We start from the raw sequence: 25,831 nt of genomic DNA on the forward strand, positions 1-25,831 counted from the left end.
GTAAATATACAGTAAAGATAATAGATTAACCAGTTATAAGGTACTAAGAAAATTAAAAGGTGTCGCAAAATTAACTGAACCTGTAATAATTTGCTTAACATATACATTTTAATAAAAAGATATAAACAGTGATATCAAAAACATAAATCTAGGGAGGGGAGTAAAAATGTACTTTTCAAATGTGTTCAACCATCAGTTGTTATCAAAATAAAATGTTACATAAATAGGATGATGTATGTGAACATCACAATAACCACAAACCAAAACTATACAAAGAAAATGAGAAAAGAATCTAATATTTTTTAAGAAAATGTTAAAAAGAAAAAGAAAGGAACCATAAACACAGGCAGAAAACAATTAACAAAATGGCAGTAAGTCCATAATTCTCAATAATTACTTTCAATGTAAATGGACTAAATTCTTCAATCAGAGGAGTGGCTGAATGGATTAAAAAAACAGTACCCATCCATATACCCTGCCTACAAGAGACTCTCTTAGAAGGAGGGACCCACAGACTGAAAGTGAAGGGACGGGAAAAAAAAGATATTCCACACAAATGGAAATGAAAAAAAAGGTGGTGAAACCATACTCACATCAAACACAATGGAATTTACAAGTACTTTAACAAAAGACAAAGAGGGGCATCACAGGGTGATAGAGGGGTTGATCTAGTAAGAAGATACAACACTTATAAATATGTATGCACATAAAAAAGGAATAAAATGACAACAATACAATAGTAAGGGATTTTAATACCCCACTTGCATCAATGTATCAATTATCCAGACAGAAAAATCAATAAAGAAACATAAACCTTCAACAACACATTAGACCAGATGAATTTAACAGATAAATACAGAACCCTCCATCCAAAACCAGGAGAATATACATTCTATTCAAATGAACATGGTACATTCTGCCGGATACATCACACGTTAGGATGCAAAAGAAGTCTCAATAAATTCAAGACAACTGAAAACATATCTAGCATCTTCTCTGACCACGATCATTTACAAGAAGGAAAATGGGAGAACTACTAATATGTGGATATTAAACCACATATTAAAACTAAACCACTACTAGGTCACAGAAGAAATCAAAAAATACCTAGAGATAAGTGAAAACAGAAACACACCAACATCTACGGGATGCAGCAAAATAAGTTCTAAGAGGGAAGCTCACAGTAGTACAGGCCTACCTCAAGAAACAAAAGAAATCACAAACCATTTAACTTTACACCTAAAGGAACTAGAAAAAGAACAAAGCCCAAAGTTAGTGGAAGAAAGGAAATAATAAAGATCAGAGCATAAATGAAATAGAAACACACAATAGAAATGATCAATGAAACTGAGAGCTGGTTCTTTGAAAACAAAATACATAAACGGTGCTGGGAAGACTGGACAGCTACATGCACAAGAATGGAACTACACCACTATCTTACATCTTAACACAAAAACCAACTCAAAATGGATTAAACACTTGAATGTAATACTGTAAACCATGAAACTCCTAGAAAAAAACACCGGTGGTAAAACTACTTGATATCTGTCTTGGCAATTGTCTTTTTGGACAAGGCAAGGGAAACAAAAACAAAAATATTACATCAGACTAACAACGTGCACAGTAAAAGAAATCATCAAAAAATGAAAAGACAGCCTACTGAATGAAAAAGGTATTTGCAAATGATATATCTGATAAGGAGTTAATATCCAAATTATATCAAGAACTCACAACTCAGTATTTTAAAAATCCAATTACAAATGGACAGAGGGGGATGACAGTGGAGGACAGGTGAATGTCTGACTTTGGCTCAGGTCATAATCTCAGGGTTTGTGAGTTTGAGCCCTTCATCAGGCTCGCTGCTGTTAGCGTGGAGCCCACTTCAGATCCTCTGTCCCCCTCTCTCTTTGCCCCTCCCTGACTTGCACTCTCTCAAAAATAAATAAAACATTTTTTTAAAAATGGACAGAGGATATGAATAGATTTTTTCCAAAGAAGACATCCAGATGGCCAACAGGTACATAAAAAGATGCTCAACATCACTCATCATTCAGGGAAACGCAAATGAAAACCACAATGAGATATCACCTTACACCTGGTAGAACGGCTAGAATCAAAAAGAGAAGAGATAGCAAGTGCTGGCAAGGATGTGGAGAAAAGGGAGCCCTTGTGCACTGCTGGTGGGAATGTAAATTGGTGCAACCACCGTGGGAGACAGTATGGAGATTCCTCAACAAAAATAGAACTATTATAGAGGTGCCTGGGTGGCTCAGTCAGTTGAGCATCCAACTCTTTATTTCAGCTCCGATCATGATCCCAAGGTCATGGGATCGAGCGGAGTCTGCCTAGGATTCTCTCCCTCCCTCCCTCCGCCCCTCTCCCCTGTTCACATACCCTTTCTATAAATCAATCAATCAACCAGTCATGAGGATGTAATATACAACTTGGATAATATATAGTCACTAATATTGTATTAACATCATAAAGGGACAGATGGTAACTAGACTCCCTGTGATCATTTCACGCTGCACACAAATGTTGAATACTATGTTGTAAACCCAAAACTAACAGAATTGTCCTACGTCAATTAGAACTCAATTTAAAAAAGAGCCAAACATCTTAACAGGCACTTCACCAAAAACATACACGTGGCAAATAAGCACACTGAAAAGATATTCCACATCATATGTCATTAGAGAAATGCAAATTAAAACAAGATAAGTTCTGGTCCAAGATGGCGATGTAGAAGACCCTACACTTACATCCTCCAGACATATCAAATCTACATCCCTTTACAGAGCAACTCTTCCCAAAGAAGAACTAAAGGCTGACTGAACAGCTTCTGCACAGGAGACAGACCACATAAAGAACAAGACAGACACACAGTTCACACACTACCAACTCTGTGAACTGCAGGGTGGAGGAGTAGTACTGAGGGACCACGAGCAGATCGGTCTACCCTGAGGTACAGACAAAAAAACAAAACAAAACAAAAACAAAAAAACCCCACCTCAGTTTGTAACTAGAATATGAAGGAACCAGCCTTAGAACCCTGCCAAATAGCAGGGGAGCTGCTGGAACTCTCTTCAGATAAAAGGACTGGTGAGCACCACAGTTTATGGTCATTACAGCTGCGGCCATCTCGCCAAGGTGACACAGTCACAAAGGACCCTGGAAATCACCAGGCCCACATCGCTTTGGCTCCAGATGGCTTGCTAGGGTACCCGCAGCTCAGAGCACTCCAGGATGTCCCAGCTCACACCTGCTTTGGTGCCAGCCAGTCCACCAGGGCACCTCCCACAAGGAGTGCCCCAAGACTGGGGAGCCAGGGTGGCTCCGTCGGTTGAGCGGCTGACTTCGACTCAGGTCACGATCTCGTGGTTTGTGAGTTCGAGCTCTGTGTCGCGCTCTATGCTAACAGCTCAGAGCCTGGAGCCTGCTTCGTATTCTGCGTCTCCTCCTCTCTCTGCCCCTCCCATGCTCATGCTCTCTCAATAATAAATAAACATTTAAAAAAAAAAAAAAAAAAAAAGGAGTGCCCCAAGACAGCCTAGCTCGCATCCTGCCTCAGCTCCAGCTGCCCCACCAGGGAACCCCACTTGCAGAGTATCGCGGACAGCCCGCCTTGTGACTACTGTGGCTTCAGCTGTCCTGCCAGGGTGTCCTTTGTGCAGAGCACCTTGGGATGCCCTGGCCCATACCCTACCTCAGCTCTAGCCATCCCAAGGTGCCCACTGCACAAAGCACCCTGAGATACTCTGGCCCACAGAGGCCATAGCTCCAGCCACCCCACCAGGATGCCCTCCACACTGAGCAACCCCAGACACCCCAGCCTGCACCCACTTCAGCTGTCCTGCCAGGCACCCTTTGTGCAGAGAGCCCCAGGACCACCCCAGCCTGCACCCACTTCAGCTACAGCTCCCCCACCGGGGTCTGAAGTGAGTCTCTTATAGGCAGCATCTGGATGGGTTTTGCTTATCCATTCCACCACTCTATGTCTTCTGATTACGGCATTTAGACCATATACATTTAAAGAAACTACTGAGATATATGCACTTACCACCATTTTAAAAATTGTTTTCTGGTTGTTTTTGTCATTCTTCTCTGTTCCTTTCTTCTTCTCCTGTACTCTTCCCTTGTGACTGATAACTGTTCTTAGTGTTATGCTTGGCTTTCTATTTTCTGTGTGTATATTATAGGTTTTGAGTTTGTGGTAACCATTAGGTTCACATATAACATCCTAAGTATACAGCAGTCTATATTAAGCTGATGGTCACTTAAGTTCAGACACATTCTAAAAAGAACTTTTTTACTTGCCCCACCAGGTTTTACGTATATGTTGACATATAATTACATTTTTTTACTCTTAATTTTATTTCTTTTTATTATTATCATTAAGTTTCTTACTTCTAATTATAGCCTCTTTGTTTCCCACTTTAAAGAAATCTTTATTTTTAATTTTTTTTTTAATGTTGATTTATTTTTGAGACAGAGAGATAATGCGAGTGGGGGAGGGGCAGAGTGAGAGGGAGACACAGAATCCGAAACAGGCTCCAGGCTCCGAGCTGTCAGCACAGAGCCCGATGCGGGGCTCAAACCCACGAACCGTGAGGTCATGACCTGAGCCGAAGTCGGACGCTTAACCAACTGAGCCACCCAGGCACCCCTAAAGAAATCTTTTTAATGTCTCTTGTAAGGCCGCTTTAGTAAACTTGCTGGATAGAGTGCTCTTGATTGTAGGTGTTTTCCTTTCACTGCTTTGAAAGAAGTCATGCCACTCCCTTGTGGCCTGCAAAGAAGGTGCCCCCTGCAGGATAGGTGAAGTTTAACTGCACACTAGCTGGAGGGTGTAAGGCGCTGAGCACAGGGGAAGCCCTGATGGTGTTGTCTGAAGCCAAGGGCAAGGCAGGCTGAGGTGTCCCAGGGTGATCCATGCAAATGGAAGCAAACAAACAAAAGCAGGTGACAATACTTAGATACAATAAACTTTGAGACAAAGCCTGTGACATGAGAAAAAGAAGGCCATTACATAGTGATAAAGGATCAATTCAACAAGAGGTCATACTTATTGAAAATACCTATGCAGATATTTGAGCCTGGGTGGCTTAGTCACTAAGCATCTGACTTCGGCTCAGGTCATGATCTCAAGGTTCAGTTAAGATCAAGGTGAGTTCAGGCCCCACTCCATGGGAGATCGTGTCCTGCTCTGGGTAAGCATAGGCCTCACTTCGGGTGAGCCCTGCTTCTCTCTCTCCCCTCTCTCTATCTCTCCCCTCCCTCTCTCTGCCCCCTCATAGGATTTTCTCTCTCTTTCTGCCCCTCTCTCACTTTCACCCTCTCCCAAAAAAAAAAAAAAAAAAAGTAAGTATCTATGCAGCCAACACTAGAGCAACTAAACAACACACTCCTCAAACAACCAATGGGTGGGTCAAGGAAGAAATCAAAGAGGAAATTTTTAAAAAACACATATAAAAACCCAACAGTTCAAAATCTTTGGGATGTGGCAAAAGCAGTTCTAAAAGGGAAGTTTATACTAATACAGGCCTACCTCAAGAAACAAGAAAACCTCAAAAAAATCTAATCTTATACATAAATGAACTAGAAAAAAAAAAGCCCAAGGTTACTAAATGGAAGGAAATAATAAAGATCACAGCAGAGATAAATGAGACAGGAACTAAAAAATACCTATCAATGAAACCAAGAGCTGGCTGTTTAAAAAGATTTTTTAAAAATTGATACCCCTTTGAGCCACTCATCAAGGAAAAAAGACAGATGACCCAACTAAATAAAATTAGAAACAAAAGAAAACAAATGACACCACAGAAATACAAAGGATTATAAGAGACTACTACAAAAAACTATATGCCAACAAACTGGACAACCTAGAACAAATGGATAAATTCCAAGAAACATACAATCTTCCAAAACTAAATCAAGAATAGAACATCTGCACAGACCAGTTACTAGTAACAAAACTGAATCAGTAATCAAATAACTACCAACAAACAAAAATCCAAGACCGGATAAATTCTCAGGTGAATTCTACCAAACATTCTCCTCAAACTATTCCACAAAATAGAAAAAAGGCTTCCAAATATATTCTATGACATCAGCATTACTAATACCCAAACCAAAGATACTACAAAAAACAAAAACCCACAGGTAAATATCCCCAATGAACACAGATGCAAAAATCCTCAACAAAATATTAACAAACCAAATCCAACAATGCATTAAAAGAACGATTCACCACAACGAAGTGGGATTTATTCCAGGGTGCACAAATGGTACACTATTCACAAACCAAAGAGATACATATTAACAAAACAAACTATAAAATCATATGATCACCTCAAAAGACAGAGAAAATGCATTTGACAAAATTCAACATCTGTTCGTGGTAAAAACTCTCCCTGTGTTACAGAAAACATACCTCAACATAATAAAGGCCATATATGAAAAACTCACAGCTAACATCACACTCAATGGTGACAAACAGAACTTTTCCTAGAAGATCAGGAACAGGACAAAGATGTCCATTCTCACCATTATTCAACATGGAACTGAAGTCCAAGCCACAACAGCTGAGAAATAAAAGGCATCCAAATTGGGAAGAAGTTTAACTGTCACTATTTGCAGGTAACATGCTACACACAGAAAATCTTAAAGACTCCACCTTTTCAAAAAACTATTAGAATAAACAAATCAATAAAGTTGCAGAATACAAAATTAATACACAGAAATCCCTTACACTTTTATACACTAATAAAAAAGTATCAGAAAGAGAAGTTATGAAAATAATTCCATTTTTAATTATACCAAAATATTAAAAGACCTAGGAATAAACTTAACAAAGAAGGTAAAAGACCTGTACTCTGAAAACAATAAAACAATTGATGAAAGAAATTGAAGACACAGGGGCACCTGAGTGGCTGTCGCAGAAGCATCCAACTTGGGCTCAGGTCATGATCTCACCGTTTTTGAGTTCGAGCCCTGCACCAGGCTCTGTGCTGACAGCTCAGAGTCTGGAGCCTGCATCGGATTCTGTGTCTCCCTCTCTCTCTGCCCCCTCCCCTGCTCACACTTTCTCTCTCTCTCAAAAAATAAACATTAAAAAAAAAATTTTTTTTAAAGAAAAATTGAAGACACCAAAATGGAAAGTTATTCCATGTTCATGGATTCAGAGAATTAATACTGTTAACAGGTCCATGCTACCCAAAGCAATCTAGAGATTCAATGCAATCCCCATCAAAATACCAGCAACATTTGGCACAGAACTAGAACAAGCAATCCTAAAATTTGTATGGAACCACAAAAGACCCTGAATTGCCAAAAGTAGTCTTGAGAAAGAACAAAGCTGGAGGCATCACAATCCCACATTTCAACATATACTACATAGCTGCAATAATCTCAACAGTATGGCAGTGGCACAAAAATAGACACATAGATCAATGAAACCAAGGAGAAAGCCCAAAAATAAACTCACCATTTTATGGCCAGTTACCCTACAACAAAGGAGGCAAGAATATACAATGGGGAAGTCTTTGTGCCAAATCGCACTGGAAAAACTGGACAGGTACATACAAAAGAATAAAACTGAACCAACTTCTTATACCACACACAAAAATAAACTCAAATGGATTAAAGACCTAAATGTGTGACATGAAACCATAAAACTCCTAGAAGACAACACAGGCCAAGTAATTTCTTTGACATCAGCCTTAGCAATGTATTTTTAGATAGGTCTCCTCAGACAAGGAGAACAAAGGCATAAACTACTGGGAACACACCAAAAAGAAAAGCTATTGCACAGCAAAGGAAACCATCTACCCAACAAAAAGGTAACCTGCTAAATAGATATTTTCAAATGATACAGCCTGTTAAGAATATCCAAATATAAAAATAAGTTATTCAACTCAATGCCAAAACTTAATCCAATTTTTAAAAATGAGAAGATGACCTAAAGAGACATTTTTCCAAAGAAGATACAGATGGTCAACAGACACATGAAAAGATGTTCAACATCACTCATCATCAGGGAAATGCAAGTCAAAACCACAATGAAATATCACCTTACATCTGGCTGAATGGCTAGACTCAAAAAGACAAGAAATAAGCACTGGCAAAGATATGGAGAAAACAGAACCCTCGTGCTCTGTTGGTAGGAATCCAAGATGGTGTAGCCACTGTGGAAAACAGTATGGAGATTCCTCAAAAAATTAAAAAAAGAACTACCATACAATCTAGTAATTCCACTATTGGGTACTTTCCCAAAGAAAACAAAAACTAATTTGAAAAGACATACATAGCCCCATGTTTATTGCAGCATTATTTACAATAGCCAAGATATGGAAGTAACCCAAGTGTCCATCCATAAATAAATGAATAACAATGAGGTGGTATATATATGTCTGTGTATATATATTTGTCCACACAAATTTATGTGTGTATATATATATATATATATTATATATATAATAGATATATACAGATATAGATATATAATGGAATATTACTCAGCCATAAAGAACAAGATCTTGCCATTTATAACATGGATGGACCTAGAGAGTATTATGCTAAATGAAATAAATCAAAGACAAATACCATATGATTTCGCTTATATGTGTAGTCTTTTTGAGCAAAAGCAGAAAAACAGACTCATAAATACAGAGAAGATGGCTGCCAGGGGGAGGGGTGCAGGGGGATGGGGAAAATGGGTAAAGGGGAATGATAGATATAAGCTTCCAGTTATGGAATAAGTTCCAAGGATAAAAGATATAGTACAGAGAATATAATCAATGCATTATGATAGCGTTCTATAGCAACAGATGGTAGCTACACCTGTGGTGAGCATACCATAATATACAGACTTGTCAAATCAGTATTCTGTACAACTGAAATTAATGTAACTTTGTATGTCAATTATATTTCAGTAGTAAGTAAGTAGAATGGTCAAACTCATGGAAGCAGAGAGCAGAACAGTAGTTGACAGGGGCAGGAAAGAGAAGGAAATGGTCAAAGGGCATAAAGTTTTGGCTATGCTAGACAAATGAATTCCAGAGATCTACATAAAACAGCAACAAGATACTACTACACATCTATTAGAATAGTTAAAATCCCAAACACAGAAAACACCAAACATTGGCAAGGATGTAGAGCAACAGGAAATCTCATTCATTGCTGGTGGGAATGCATAATGGTACAGCCACTCTGGAAGACGTCTCGGCAGTTTCTCTTCCTTTTTTCTTCTCTTTTAAGCAGTTTCTTACAAAACCAAACCATCTAATACAGCTATCATGCTTCTTGTTATTTACCCAAAGGAACGGACCCTTTTGTCCACACAAATTTATTTTTTTATTTTTTAATGTTTTATTTACTCAGAGAGAGAGAGAGAGAGCGCGCGAGAGCGAGAGCATGAGCAAGGGAGGGGCAGTGCAAGAGACGGACACAGAATCCAAAGCAGGCTCCAGGCTCTGAGCTGCACACAGCCCGACGCGGGGCTCGAACCCACAAACTATGAGATCGTGACCTGAGCCAAAGTCGGACGCTTAACCAACTGAGCCACCCAGGCACCCCCCCCCTTTTTTTTTTTAATTTTAAGTAGCCAACATACAGTGCAATATTGGTTTCTACAGCAACTTTATTCTTAATTGCCAAACTTATAAGTAACCAATATGTCCTTCAATAGTCAAATGGATACTCTGTAGTTCATCCAGACAATGGAATACTATTCAGCACTAAAAAGAAATGAGCTATCACGCCATGAAAAGAAATGGAGAAACCTTAAATGCATATTGCTAACAGAAAGAAACCAATCTGAAAAGTACAAACTGATATGAAACTGTATGATTCCAATCTAGAAAAGGCAAAACTATGGAAACCATGAAAAGATCAGTGGCTGTCAGGAACTGAGGGGGATAAACAGGAAGATCACAGAGGATATTTAGGGCAATGAAAGTATTCTGTATGATACCACAGTGATAGATACATGTCCTTTTACATTTGTCCAGACCAACACAATGTACAACACCAAGAGTGAACATAAACTGTGGACTTTGGGTGATTATGATGTGTCAATGTAGGCTCATCCTTGGTTTAAAAAATAAAGAAGTATACTGGGGAGCCTGGGGGGCTCACTTGGTTAAATGCCTGACTCATAATCTCAACTCAGGTCTTGATCTCAGAGTCATGAGTTCAAGCCACACGTTGGGTTCCATGCTGGGCATGAATAGCCTCTTTAAAAAAAAATTTTTTTTTAAAGAAGTGTATTGTTCTTGTGAGTGATATTCATATTGAGGGAGGCAATGCAAGTGTACAAAGTGTATGGTAAATCTCTATACCTTCCCCTCAATTTTGTTGTAAACCTAAAATTGTTCTTAAAAAGGGGGAGAAAGTCTTAAATTAAGAGAGAGGAGGGATTCTGGGAAGATGACAGAGTAGTAAACACCAGGAAACTATCTCCCCATCTAGACAAAAATTGCATTGGCAGAATCGGTCTAATGTTGACTATCTGAAAACTAGTCTAGAGTCCTCTGAAAGCTTGCACATTGTGGGGAAGGCTTCCACTGTAAACCACCATCAATTTCACCTCTGAGCACAGTAGCAAGTATCCATCTCCCAAACCCCAGCCAAATGACAGACAGCTGTGTGCGTTTCTAAAAACAGCTTACACACAGCCTACAGCAGGTAGGGAGGGTAAAAAGTACTCCTGTCTCCCACATATTGGGGATCTATGCCGAGTGCTGCTTCTGATCATGAAGGTGCAAAGAGGCAGGCAGCCATTGCCACTGCATACACACACCTTACTCCACTGTTGCCAGCCCCTCAAACTCAAGCTAAAATAACTGACAGGAGATTCAAAAGGCCAGGGCTCCTCTGCCCTCCCTTACTTTTTACCTTTCCCATTTCAGGAGCCAGACACTAAAGACTAGAACATTCAGAAACTGCATATATAGGTAAAATTAGAAAGTGGCTGCACATGCCCAAGGAAAGGCTCAGAAAAGACGATGAGGACATTACCCTCAGGCTCATCTTCAGCACAGAGATGGCCTCTAACAATTAAAAAACAAAAAACAAACAAACCCACAGCAAACACCGGGAGAGGGAGGGAATGTGATTTCCAGAGTTACCACATCATGAAAATCGAACGTCCAGAGTTCAACAAGGAATCAGAAGACATACAAAGAAATGGGAAAGTATGGCCCAGTCCAAGGAAAAAAATCATCCAACAAAGTATGTCCCTGAAAAAGACTTAATGGCCAATGAATCAAAGACTTTGAAATAACAGCCTTAAAGATGATTAAAAAAACTAAAGGAAGGTGTGAAGAAAGTCATGGAGACAATGTGTGAACAAAATGAAAATGTCAACGAAGAGACAGAAAACCCAAATAGAAACCAAAAAGAAATTCTGGAGCTGAAAAGAACAATAACTTAACTTAAAAGTTCAGTACAGGGATTCAAAGGCAGATTTGAGCAAGCCTACGAGCCAGTGACCTTGAAGACAGAACAATGGAAATAATCACAGCTGCGTAACTGAAAGAAAAAAGACTGACTTAAAGTGAACAGAACCTAAGAGAACTGTGAAACACCATCAAAAGGACCAACATATACATCATCAGAGTCCCAGAAAAAGAAAGGAGGGCAAAAAAGGGGCAGAGAGAATATCTGAAGAAATAATGACTGAAAACTACCCCCAAAATTTGATTAAATACATAAATTAGTCAGGGCGCCTGGGTGGCTCAGTCGGTTAAGCGTCCAAGTTCGGCTCAGGTCATGATCTCACAGTTCGTGAGTTCGAGCCCCATGTCAGACTCTGTGCTGACAGCTCAGAGCCTGGAGCCTGCTTTGGATTCTGTGTCTCCCTCTCTCTCTGCCCCTCCCCTGCTCGTACTCCATCTCTGACTCTCAAAAATCCCCATGGTAACAACAAAGAATACAACTATACAATAATCACATAAGGAAATTAAGAAAGAATTTAAACATTTCGCTATAGGGGCACCTGGGTGGCTCAGTCAGCTAAGTGTCCGACTTAAGCTCAGGTCATGATCTTGCAGTTTGTGAGTTCGAGCCCTGCATCAGGCTCCATGCTAAGAGCTCAGAGCCTGGAGCCTGCTTCAGATTCTGTGTCTCCGCCTCTCTCTGCCCCTCCCATGCTCATACTCTGTCTCTCAATAATAAATAAACATTAAAAAAATTTTTTTTTACATTTTGCTATAAAAAAAAAAAAAAAATCAACTGGAAGAGCGCCTGGGTGGTTAAGCATCTGACTTTGGCCCAGGTCATGATCTCACAGTTCATGGGTTCAAGCCCCGCATTGGGCTCTCTGCTGACAGCTCAGAGCCAGGAGCCTGCTTCAGATCCTGTGCCTTCCTCTGTTTCTCAAAAATAAGCGTTAATTAAAAAAAAAAAAAAAAAATCAACTGGACACAGAAGATGACAGGAATGCAAGATATTAGGGACAAAAGAGCTATAGGGTATGTTAAAAAAAAAAAAATGGCACAATGACAGAAGTCCCTCCTGATCAAATTACTGTAAAAGTAAACAGATTAAACTCTCCAATAAAAAAGCAAAGATTGGCAGAATGGACAAAAATACACAATCAAACAATATACTGTCTATGAGAGACTCACTTGCAATCCAAAGACAGCTGGAAAGTGAAAGGATGGAAAAGGATATTCCATGCAAATGAAAACCAGAACAGAGCAGAAGTAGCTGGACTAATGTCAGACAAAACAGACTAAATCAAAAAAGCTAACAAGAGACAAAGAAGGACTTTATATATTCATAAAAAACTCAATACAGCAAAAAGATAGGAATTATAAACATTTATGCACCAAATGACAGACCATCAAAATAAATGAAGCAAACACTGAGAGAATTCAAGGGAGAAATCGACATTTCTACCCTAACAGCTGGAGGCCTCAGTACCCCACCCACAATCACAGATAGAACAACCAGAAAGAAGATAAGGCAACAGAGGACTTAACAGAATAACCACCCAGGTCTAACAGATGTATACAGAACACTCAACCCAACACCAGCAGATTACACATTCTCAAGTGCACTGAGGTCTTTTCCAGAAAGACTATAAAATTAGGCCACAAATGAGTTCTCAGTAAATTTTAAAAGATAAATATCAAAGTATCTTCTCTGACCACACGTGGATAAACCAAATTCAATAACATAAATAGAACTAGAAAATTCACAAGATTGTGGAAATTAAACAATACACTTTTTAACAACCAAAGATCAAAGAAGACCTCACAAGGAAAATTAGAAACTACTTAGATACAAATGCTAACAAAAACACAACATACCAAAATTTATGGGATACAGCAAAAGTAGTGATTAAGGGGGGAACATAGTTATAAATGCTATTAAAAAACAAGAGGGGCGCCTGGGTGGCTCAGTCTGTTGAGCATCCGACTTTGGCTCAGGTCATGATCTCACAGTCTGTGAGTTTGAGCCCTGTGTCAGGCTCTGTGCCAACAGCTCAGAGCCTGGAGCCTGCTTCGCATTCTGTGTCTCCCTCCCTCTCTGCCCCTCCCCCGTTCATGCTCTGTGTCACAAAAATAAACAAACATTTAAAAAAAAAAAAAAAAAACAAGAAAGATTTCAGGGGCACCTGGGTGGCTCAGCCAGTTAAGTGTCTGACTCTTGATCTAGGCTCAGGTCATGATCTCACGGTTCATGAGTTCAATCTCCACACAAGGCTCTGTGCTGACAGAATGGAGACTGCTTGGGATTCTCTCTCCCTCTCTCTGCCCCTCCCCTACGTGTGTTCTTGTTCACTCTCTCAAAATAAATAAACTTTAGGGGCTCCTGGGTGGCTCAGGCAGTTAAGTGTCCAACTCTTGATTTCGGCTTAGGTCATGATCTCCCAGGTGGTGGAATCAAGCCCCGCACTGGGCTCTGCGCTGACAACACAGAGTCTGCTTGGGATTCTCTCTCCCTCTCTGCCCTTCCCCACTTGTACCTTTCTCTCGCTCTCAAAGTAAATAAAAAATAAGCATTAAAAATCAAACAAATAAATGCATAAGCTTAAAAAAAAGATTTTTTACAAATTAAAAATTAAAAAGATTTTTTACATCAACAACCTGGATTCACAACTTAAAGAACTAGAAAAAGAACTAAACCCAAAGCCAGAAGGATTAGAGCAGAGATGAATAAAATAGAAAACAGAAAAATAGGGGAGAAAAAAAAAAAAAAAAAATCAATAAAGCCAAAAGGTGGTTCTTCAAAAAGAGCCAAAAAATTGACAAAACGTTTAGCTAAGTGGACTAAGGAAAAAAAGACTCAAATTACTAAAATCAGCAGGTAACATGGGGGCATTAGCACCAATTCAATAGAAATAAAGAGAATAATAAGAGAGTAATATGAATAGTAGTCTGAACAGACCAAAACTAGTAAGGTGATTGAACAGTAATCAAAAATCTCCCAAGGAAAAAGTCCTGGAGCTCATGGCTTTCGAGTAAATTCTACCAATCTTAAAGAAGCATACCAAACTTTCCCAAACTTTTCTGAAAAACTAAAAAGCAAAGAACACTTCCTATTTATTCTAGGAGGTCAGCATAACCCTGATACCAAAGCCAGCCAGAGACATTAAAAGAAAACTACAGACTAATACCCTTATGCAAACATCCTCAGCAAAATACTAGCAAACAGAATTCAGCAGCACATTAAAAGCATTCTGCACTATAACCACATAACATTTATTCCTGGAAAGCAAGGATGGTTCAACATACAAAAAAAAATTAATCACTGTAATATACATACGTCACCAGAATAAAGGAGAGAACCACATGATCACCTCAACTGATACAGAGGAAGCATTTGACAAAATGCAACATACTTTTATGACAAAAAATACTTTACACAATAGAAGGAAATTACCCCCACGTAATAAAAGCCATATACTAAAAACCCAGAGCGAACATTAACACTCAATGGTGAAAGACTAAAAGCTTTTCCTCAAGATAAGGAACAATGCAACAATGTCTACTTTCACCTCTTCTATTCAACACAGGACTAGAAGGTCTAGCCAGAGCAACCACGCAAAAAAAAGTAAACGTAAGTAAAATTATCTGTCAGCAGATGATATAATCTTGTATGTAGAAAATCCTAACGACCACAGTAAAAGCTGTTAGAACTAATAATTCAGCAAAGTAGCAGGATACAAAGTTAACACACCAAAACCAGCTGCATTTTTATACCCCAACAACGAACAATTCAAAAAGGAAATTATAAAAACAATTCCAATTACAATAGTATCAAAAAGAGTAAAATGCTTAAGATTAACCAAAGAGGTAAAAGACTGCACAATGGAAACTTCACAACTTTGCTGAAAGAAGTGGAGACACAAATAAATGGAAACACATTCCATGTTCATGGGCTAAGAGTTAATATTATAAAAACGTGAATATTTCCCAAAGTGATCTACACATTCAATGCAATCCCTATGAAAATCCAATGATTTTGCAGCAACCGAAAAAAAAAAAAAAAAACACATTCCAAAATTCATATTGGAATCCCATGGGATCAGAAATCATGAAAAACAATCTTGAAAAGATTAACAGACTGGAGAATTCAAACTTCCTGATGTTAAAACCTACTACACAAAGCTACAGTGATCAAAACACTGTGATACTGGCATAAAGACAAACATAGAGACCAATGGAATGAAAAACAGGTCAAATGATCTTTAACAAAGTGCCAAGATCATTCAATGGAGGAAAGAATAGTCTTTTCAAGAAATGGTACTGAGAAAACTAAATGTCCATAAACAAAAGAATGAAGTTGGCCCCTTATCTAACACCATGTATAAAAATCAACTCAGAATGGATCAAGGACCTAAATTTACAACAAAACTCTTGGAAGAAAACATAGAACAAAAGCTTCACATTGGATTTGGCAATGATCTAAGATAGGACACCAAAGTCACAGGCAACAACAAAATTAAACAAACTGACTTCACGAAAATGTAAAATTTGTGCATAACGACACCATTCAGGGTTTCACGTCAAGATGAAAGGATCCTGAACTCAACTCCTCTTACAGACACACTAAATATACAGCTACATATGGAACAATTCCCTTTGCAATAAATCTAAAAACTAAGCAACTCCTACATATCACGTGAAACAGAAAAAAACAACATTGAAATGGGTAGGAGAGGTGGAGACAATTTCAACAGAAACCCCATCCCCAGCATGGTGACCCACAATCAGGAGGGAAATCACAACCACCAGCTTCTTCCTGAGGAGAGAAGCGTTTGAACCCTAGATCTGCCACTCTAACTTTTAAGACCTGCACCTGAAGGATGGTCCCCAAAGTATCTACCTTTGAAAATCAACAGGGCTAATGTCCACAAAACCAACAATGCTACAACAAACTGAGAAACCGTGCTTAAACGGCTTGCATGGACCAAGCATGGCTAACCCGCCAGGAGCCAGCAGAGGCAGCTGAGTGAATCAAGCCCAGTCTTTCTGGGAAAAAGGTCCATTTGTCTATCCTAGAAGTTCAGCCTGCAAGCAGGCTTCTAATTTAACACACATCTAGGGCCTAACAAAATATTTTCCAAAGACTGCAGAGGATAACAGGTGTCATCTCTGCACTCTCTCTCTCTGCCTCACTCCAGGTTGCATTGCCAGAAAGGAGCTTATGCATATATCTGGTGCCCTGGTTTTTGCAGGTGCCACCCAGGGAGCACCCCTTGAATGTCTGACTCTCATGGCCAGAGAAGCTTACACGTGTAGATCACACAGGGCTGTAACAAACAGAAAACAGTTGAACTACCATATCAGGGAACAGCAGAGAGGCAGCAGACAGAAATGCACAATCTTTCCGTGAAAGAGGACTATTAGGTTATCTTCACAGATAGAAATGCCCATCTCCCAGTCCGCCCCTGAAAGAGGTTTATTTGCATACTTTAAAAGCTGCTACCTGAGGGTCTGGCTTCTAATAAGCCCTGCATCAAGAGGGCCTGAGATCCTCCCTTTTAGGACATTGACAGGTCTTGGCACAGTCTGAACTACTGAGAGCCACCAAGAACAAAGTAGGCTGTTTGGACAATCACAATGGTTTGAGAGACAGCCAAAAAAGCAAGGGCAAGGGTGAACAAAAAGGTTCATCTACACAAGGCCACTCCTTCAAGACTGGGAGGGATGGCTGTTTTATCTAATGCACAGAAACCAACACAGAGAGTCAAGGATGATGAAGAAACAGAGAACTGTATTCCAAATGAAAGAACAAGATAAAACCTCAGAAAAATGGAGACCAGTGGGATGCCTGGGTGGCTCAGTCGGTTAAGTGTCTGACCTCAGCTCAGGTCATGATCTCATGGCTCATGAGTTCAAGCCCCACATCAGGCTCTATGCTGACAGCTCGGAGCCTGGAGCCTGCTTCAGATTCTGTGTCTCCCTCCCCTGCTCACGCACGCTCTCTCTCTCTCTCTCTCAAAAATAAATAAACATTAAAAAAAAAAAAAAAAAGGGCAGCTAGAATAAAACAACTTGTTACAGACAAGGGAACGCTCATAAGAATATCAGCATATTTTCAGCGAAAATTTTGCCGACTAGAAAGGAGTGCCACAGGTTAAAGAAACAAAAACCCTCCTACCAAGAATACTCTACCCAGCAGAGCTGTCCTTCAGAATTGAAGGAGAGTTTTCCATACAGGCAAAAGCTGAAGGAGTTCATCACCACTATAGCAGCTTAACAAGAAATGTTAAAGGGACTGCTTTAAGCTGAAAGGTACTAATTAGCAACAGGAAAGTATATGAAAGTATAAATCTCACTAATAAAGATAAACGTATATTAAAATTCAGAATAATATAATTTTGCAAAGGTGGTAGGTTCATCACTTACAAAGCTAGTGTGAAGGTTAAAGACAAAAGTAGTAAAAGGAACTATAACTACAATAATTTGTTAAGAGATATGCAAGATAAAAGGAAGTAAATTGTGACATCAAAAACATAAAACATGGTGGGGGATTAACAACTAGAGCTTTAGAATGCATTCAAAATTAAGTCATCAACTCGAAATAGACTGTTATAAATATGTTATTTTATGTTAGCATGGCAACCACAAAACACAAACGTACAGTAGATACACAAAAGAGAAAGAAATCTAAGCATGCCACTACAGAAAATCATCAAATCACAAAGGAAGAGGGCAAGAGAAGAAAGGTACAAAGGAATTACAAAGCAGACAGAAAATAATTAGCAAAATAGCATTAAGTATGTGCCTACTGATAATTACTTTAAATGTAAATGGACTACACTCTTCCATCAAAGGATACAGGGTGGCTGAATAGATTAAAAAAAAAAAAAAGCCATCTATATGCTGCCTACAAGAAACTCTCACTTCAAATGTACACAGATTGAAACTGAAGGAATACAAAGAGGTATTTCATGAAAATGGAAACCAGAAGAAGTCTATACTTAAAATAGACTTGTAGACACGATCGTAAAAAGAGACCAAAAAAAAGGCCAATATATATTCAGAAAAGGTCAATCCAACAAGAAAACATCTGGGGGCGCCTGGGTGGCTCGGTCGGTTAAGTGTCCGACTTCGGCTCAGGTCATGATCTCGCGGTCTGTGAGTTCGAGCCCCGCGTCGGGCTCTGTGCTGACAGCTCAGAGCCTGGAGCCTGTTTCGGATTCTCTGTCTCCCTCTCTCTCTGCCCCTCCCCTGTTCACGCTCTGTCTCTCTCTGTCTCAAAAATAAATAAACGTTAAAAAAAAATTAAAAAAAAAAATCTGTAAATATTTATGCACCAAACATAGGAGCACCTAAATATATAAGCAAATATTAACAGACCTAAAGGGAGAAATGGACACAATACAATAATAACAGGGGACTTTTATACCCCAATTCTGTTAATGCATAGATCACTGAGACAGAAAAATCAGTAAGAAAACGTTGGGCTCACATATTAGAACAGAGGAGTAGAACAGACATTTACAGAACACTCCAGCCAAAAGTAATAGAATACACATTCTACTTAAGCTCATGTGGTACATTCTCCAGGACAGATCATATGTTGGGTCACAAGTCTCAATAAACTTAAGAAGACTAAAATCGTATCAAGCATCTTTTCTGACCACAATGGTATGAAACTAGAAATGACTTACAAGAAAAAAACAGAAAATTCACAAATATGTGGACACTAAAAAACATGCTACTGACCGACCAGTGGGTCAAAGAAGAAATAAAAAGAGAAGTTACAAAATACCCTAAGACAAATGAAAATACAGCATACTAAATAGGGGATGCAGGAAAAGCAATTCTAAGAGGAAGTTCATAGTGATAAATACAAGAAAGATCTCAAATGAACGAACTTTACACCTCAAGGAACTAGAAAAAGAACTAAGCCCCAAAATAAGATGAAGGAAATAAAGGCCAGAGCAAAAATAAATGAAACAGAGACTAAAAATACAATAGCAAAGATCAGTGAAACTAAGAGCTGTTTTTTTTGAAAAGATAAACAAAATAGACAAACCTTTAGCTACACTCACCAAGGAAAAATGAGAGAGGACATAAAACTAAATAAATAAAAGAGACATTACAACTGATACCACAGAAATACGAAGGATCGTACTATGAACAATTATACTCAAACAAACTGGACAACCTGGAAGAAATGGAGAAATTCTTAGAAACATATAAACTGTAAAGACTGAATTACAAAGAAGTAGAAAATCTGAACAGACTGATTGCTAGTAAAGAGACGGATTCAGTTATTAAAAACCTTCCAACAAACAAAAGACCAGGACCAGATGGCTTCACTGAATTGTTCCAAACATTCAAAGAATTAACGCCAAGCCTTCTCAAACACTCCCCCCGCAAAAAAAACAAAACAAAACAACCAGAAGAGGGAATACTTCCAAACTCATTTTATAAGGCCAGCATTACCCTAACACCAAAATCAGACAACACAGGAGAATTATAGGCCAATATCCCTGATGAACATAGATGTAAAAATCCTCAGCAAAATATTAGCAAACCAAATTCAACAGTACACATAATGGTTCATACAACATGATCAAGTTGGATATATAGGAGGAATGCAAAGATGGTTCAACATCCACAAAGTAATCAATACGGCACACCATATAACAAAACGGATAAAAAATCATGATCGTCTCATAGACACATAAAGCATTTGATAAAATTCAATTTACCCACTTATGAATAATAAAAACACTCGGAGCACCTGGGTGGCTCAGTCAGTTAAGCGTCCAACTTCAACTCAGGTCATGATCTCACTGTTCGTGAGTTCCAGCCCCACATCAGGCTCTGTGCTGACAGCTCAGAGCCTGGAGCCTGCTTTGGATTCTGTGTCTCCCTCTCTCTGCCCCTTCCCTGCTCACACTCTTGTCTCTCTCTCAAAAATGAATAAACATTAAAAAATAATAATAAAATAAAAAACTCTCAAAAATAGTTGGTATAAAGGAAACCTAACTCAACATAATAAAAAACATCTATGACAAGGTCATAGCCAACAACATACTCAATGATGAAAACCTGAAAGCTTTTCCTCTAAGATCACGAACAAGATAAGGATGTCCACTCTCATCACTTTTATTCAACATGGTACTGGAAGTCCTAGCTAATAATTAGGCAAGGAAAAGAAAAGGCATCATAATTGGACATGAAGAAATAAAACTGTCTCTATTTGTAGACGATATGATATTACATATTAAAAAACCCCTAGACTCCTCACCAAAAAGACCCTTAGAATAAATGAATTCAGTAAAGTTGCAGGATAAAAAAATCAATATGCAAAAGTCTGCTGCATTTCAATACAGTAATAACAAACTGTAAGAATAATAAATTTAAAAACAACCCACATTTACGATTCTATCAAATTTAACCAAGGAGGTAAAAGACCTGTACAGTAGTCCCCACTTACCAGTAGGAGATACATTCCAAGACTCCCAGTGGATGCCTGAAACTACAGATAGTACCAAATCCTGTATATACTGTTTTCTCCTATATATATACCTATGATAAAGCTTATTTTATAAATTAGGTACTGTAAGACATTAGCAACAATAAAATTATAACCACATACTGTAATAAAAGTTATGTGAATGATCTCTCTCTCTAAATATTGTACTGTATTCACCCTTATTCCTATAATGATGTAAGATGATAAAATGCCTATGTGATGAGATGAAGCAAACGGAATGAGACAGGCATTGGGACGTAGTGTTAGGCTACTACCCTGACCTTCTGACAACACATCAGAATAAGGATCACTGATGAAAGAAATTGAATGTTAGGCTACTACCCTGAACTTCTGACAACATATCAGAATGAGGATCACTGATGAAAGAAATTGGAGATGACACAAATAAATGGAAAGATATTCTGTGTTCATGGATTAGAAAAAATAATACTGTTAAAATGTCCGTAATAGCCAAAGCAACTTAAAATTCAATGAAATCCTTATCAAAATTCTACTGGCATTTTTCACCAAACAGAACTACCCTAAAATCGATATAGACCCACAAAAGACTTCAAATAGTCCAATCAATTTTAAAAAAGAAAAAGCTGAAGACATCAAGATTCCGGATTTCAAACTACATTACAAAACTATGGTAATCAAAACAATATGGGACTGGCATAAAAAGATAAATAGATCAATGGAACAGAAGACAGTGCCCCAAAATAAACCCATGCTTATTTGCCCAATCAATATACAAAAAAGGAGCTAAGAAGATACAATGGGGAAAGGACAGTCTCTTCAATAAATAATGTTGGGATAACTGGACAGCCATATGCAAAAGGATGAAACTGGACCCTTATCTTACAACATACACAAAAATCAACTCAAAATGGATTAAGATTTGCACATGAGACTTGAAACCATCTTACTTCTATAAGAAAACATAGTCTGGGGTGCCTGAGTTACACATCTGACTCTTAATTTCAGCTCAGGTCATGATCTCACAGTTTCATGAGTTGGAGCCCCATGTCCAGGCTCCTCACAGACAGTGCAGAGCTTGCTTGGGATTCTCTCTGCCCCTCCCTTGCTTGAGTGTTCTCTCTTTCAAAATAAACAAACTTAAAAGTAAAATATATACACATATATATATATATATATATATATATATATATATATATACACACATACACACACACACACACACACACATACATACATACATATATATATAATCTGTAAGCTCCTTAACATCATCTTGGTGATGATTTTTTTTGGATCTGACACTAAAAATAAAGATGACAAAAGCAAAATAAACAAGCAGGGCTACACCGAACTAAAAAGCTTCTGCACATCAAAGGAAACCATCAACAAAATAAGAAGGCATCCTACAGCATAAGAGAAAATATTTGCAAATCACATATCTGATATCCTAATATCCTAAATACATATCCTAATATCCTAAATATCCTAAAATACATATATTCCTTATACATGTAATGAATATTACTCAGCCATGAGAATGAAGGAAATTCTACAATTTATGACAATTGGATGAACCTAGAGGGCATTATGGAAAGTGAAGTCAGACAGAAAAACACAAATACTGTGTGATGTCACTTATATATGGAATCAAACAAAATAATAGATATAGAGAACAGATTGGTGGTTGCCAGAGGTGGGGAGTGGGTGAAATAGGTGAAGGTCGTCAAAAGGTACATACTTCCAGTTATAATAACAAGTCCTGGGATTTAATGTATAGCACAGTGACTATAGTTAATAATACTGTATTGTATACTTGGAAGTTGCTAATAGAGTACATCTTAAAAGTCCTCATCACACAAAAGAAAAATTTTAATTGTGTGTGGTGATGGATGTTAACCAGACTTATCGTGGTGATCATTTCATAAGACATACTATATCAGATATATTGTACACTTGAAGTTAATAGAATGTCAAATATATCTCAATAATAAATACAACTTCAACAAAAATTTTTAAAATATCCAGATCAAAAAGGCAACCCAGATTACGGGAGAAATATTTGCAATTAATGTATCTGGGAAGAGACTGAGCACATGGCCAATGAGCACATGAAAATATGCTCAACATCACTGATCATTAGGAAAATGCAAATCAAAACTACAGCGGAATACCACCTCACACCCACTGGGATGGCTACTGTCAAAAAACAGAAATGTCGGGGAGGATATGGACAAACTGAAACCCTCATGCACCACTGGGAATGCAAACTGGTGCAGCCACTGTGGAAGACAGTACAGAGGTTCCTCAAAAAATTAAAAATAGAACTACCCTAGGACCCAACTATTTCACTTCTAGACATATATGCAGAAAAATTGAAAGTAGTATCTCAAAAGTTATTTGTACACCCATGTTCACAGCAGCATTATTCACGATAGCCAAAATGTAAAAACACTTGGGTTGCCAGTATAATAAGGTTGTCAGAGGCTGGGGGAAGGGAGAATGGGAACATGAGAAGTTATTGTTTAATTAAAGTATAGAGTTTCAGATTTACAAGATGAAAGTTACATGGATGGATGATGGAAAGTTGTACAACAATGTGAATGCATTTACCACTAAACTGCACAATTACAACGGTTAATACAGTAAATGTTATGTGCATTTTAAACACACACACACACACACACACACACAAATTGGGGGGAAAAGATGTCCACTTCTGTGGCTGAAACTTTGAGTGATTTTTAAGCAAACCTTATGTTGGATAGGTAGCCACTGAGAAAAAAGATTTTGTTTTAGTAGAGGGAGCAGGGGATGTCTAAGACCAGGATGAATGGAAGTTCTATTCGGAAAGACACAATCCACCCAGGGGAAAAATCAGTGATGTTGACCAACCCTGTGCAAAACCTGTTCTAGCCCCTGAAGTCCCATCTCAAGCTCCCATCCAGTGTTGACCTTCTGCCTTGGCAATGGCCTAGAGCCCTCTGGGACCTCTCACTTGCCCCATCAAGACCTACAGACTGCAGGGAATTATGCCAGCAATGCAAAGCAAGACCCATCCTCTCCAAACCCCCATCCCCACCCCCATTCACCAGGGAGCCCAAAGGAGAGAGGCAGGGGCAGAGAGGAAATATGAAAGCAGCACCTACTCAGAAGCCATGAATAAGGCTTGAAGAATGCTGTTCACGTAGCATGTGTTTCCCAAATTGATTAAACCAATCTTGCCCGTGTCTGACTTGGCCATGAGCCGGGGGTAGAAACCAGCCAGCTCACTCTTCTGCGAGGTCCAGGCATCTTGCCCCAGCAGCTGCTTGATGCGGTCCTCATTGGGAACATGGAGGTCCTGAGGAGGGAACAAGTTAGCAGGATGGTGGGGACCACGGTCAGCTCTAAAAATATCACTTCCTCTGGGAAGTCTTCTTGGACTATGGCCTACCCCACCCCTACCCAAGCACACTGCCCCACAAATGTTCTCGATATATGTGTTAACAGCTTTCTGCTTCCAGACTTACTCTAGATTCTCATTCTGACACGTGGGACTTCTATATGACCTTTTCATGTCACAACTGTCTTATTAGGAAGGTATAAAATTCCCATCTTATAGATGAAAAAACTAAGACTCAGAGAAAAGAATTTTCCAGGGACATACAAGCAGTAAGCAAATAATCCACATGTTCTTAGAGGAGCCCAGGGTACAGCAGACTCTAAGCAATGACCACACAGGCTCACCAGTCAACAGATTCAACAGAGTCAAGATCTCAGTCCTAATCCTGACTCTTGTCTTAACTAGCTGCCTGGCCATGGTCAGTGAGCCTCTCAGACTCAATGTCCTCATATGCATCAAGTGAGGCATATCAATTTGGCATGCCATACTCTCACTGTGCCTGTGAGTATGCACACAATGATGCTCCCACTTCTTCTACTTTTAGGTTTGCCATCAGGTTTAATTAGTCACCGCCTCCAAGCAAGATCCCACAGACAGGATGGTGGAGGGTCTTGGGGGCCTAAGGTATGGATCCCTGGTCACAGACAGGATGGTGGAGGGTCCTGGGGGCCTGAGGTATGGGTTCCTGGTCAAGGGCTCAGGGATTAGCATGCTTTCTTACTCATTCTCCTCACATTAAAACGTGCACCTAAAAGAACATTACCCAACACGGGTTCTAATGATAATCTATTTTAAAGGAAAACACCTAGGCATAATAGAGAGTTACTTAACAGATTTACATGACGTTCCTCAAAGCCCTATTATTTCCAGATCCTAAGCACAGTCCCCAGATTTGTCCGAGCCTCCAGAGTTTCAAACCAGCTGAGCATTGAAAGCCCTAGTCTCCCCAGTGCACATCGTCTGACCACTGCAAAAGGTCCGGTTCAAGCAGTGGTTTAACGCTTCTATTTGTTCATTTCCCAAGAACATTTACCAGATCAGTCAACTCTCACAAATGATAAAAGAAAGAAAAAAAAAAAAAAAAAGTAAGAACTTCCAAGCCAAGATAAAAAGATGCAAGCTCGTTATCTTCTTAGTCCCTTCTTTTTTCTTCCTATTATTCCCTATCCAATTCCCACTCCACACAAAACATGAATAGGGACAAAAAGGCAATAAGAAAAAAAGAGAACTTCACGCATGTAGACAAGTACACACACACACACAAAGATGCAAAACTATCCACACTACAGAAAAAAAAAAACATCAAATGTCATTTTTCCCAAAGAAGGTAACTTGGTACTCTTAGGAACATAAAACCATGAAGTAAGTTTCAAGCTCCTAATGTTACTGGAAATTTATATACAATGGCTCCCTTAGCAAGTACCACAGCTCCCAGAGAAACTGCCTAAGAGAACCTTCCAGAACTTATTTATAGAGGAGCCTTTATACAAAGAAGAATGTGCTCATGGAAGAGAT

At 38.9% G+C, this 25,831-nt stretch overlaps 1 protein-coding gene across 3 annotated transcripts in view; it reads right to left on the bottom strand.

The window, feature by feature from the left end:
- The window catches only part of USP35 (ubiquitin specific peptidase 35), a 57,865-nt gene that overhangs the window by 16,916 nt on the left and 15,118 nt on the right, over window positions 1-25,831 (bottom strand). For all 3 annotated transcript variants that reach the window (XM_042907280.1, XM_042907282.1, XM_042907281.1), the window contains one exon: window positions 24,081-24,274. In XM_042907280.1, coding sequence (XP_042763214.1) covers window positions 24,081-24,274 — 194 coding nt within the window. The remainder of the gene's footprint in view (window positions 1-24,080; window positions 24,275-25,831) is intronic.

The sequence above is a fragment of the Panthera leo genome, chromosome D1 (assembly GCF_018350215.1).
Source record: "Panthera leo isolate Ple1 chromosome D1, P.leo_Ple1_pat1.1, whole genome shotgun sequence".
NCBI lineage: Eukaryota > Metazoa > Chordata > Mammalia > Carnivora > Felidae > Panthera > Panthera leo.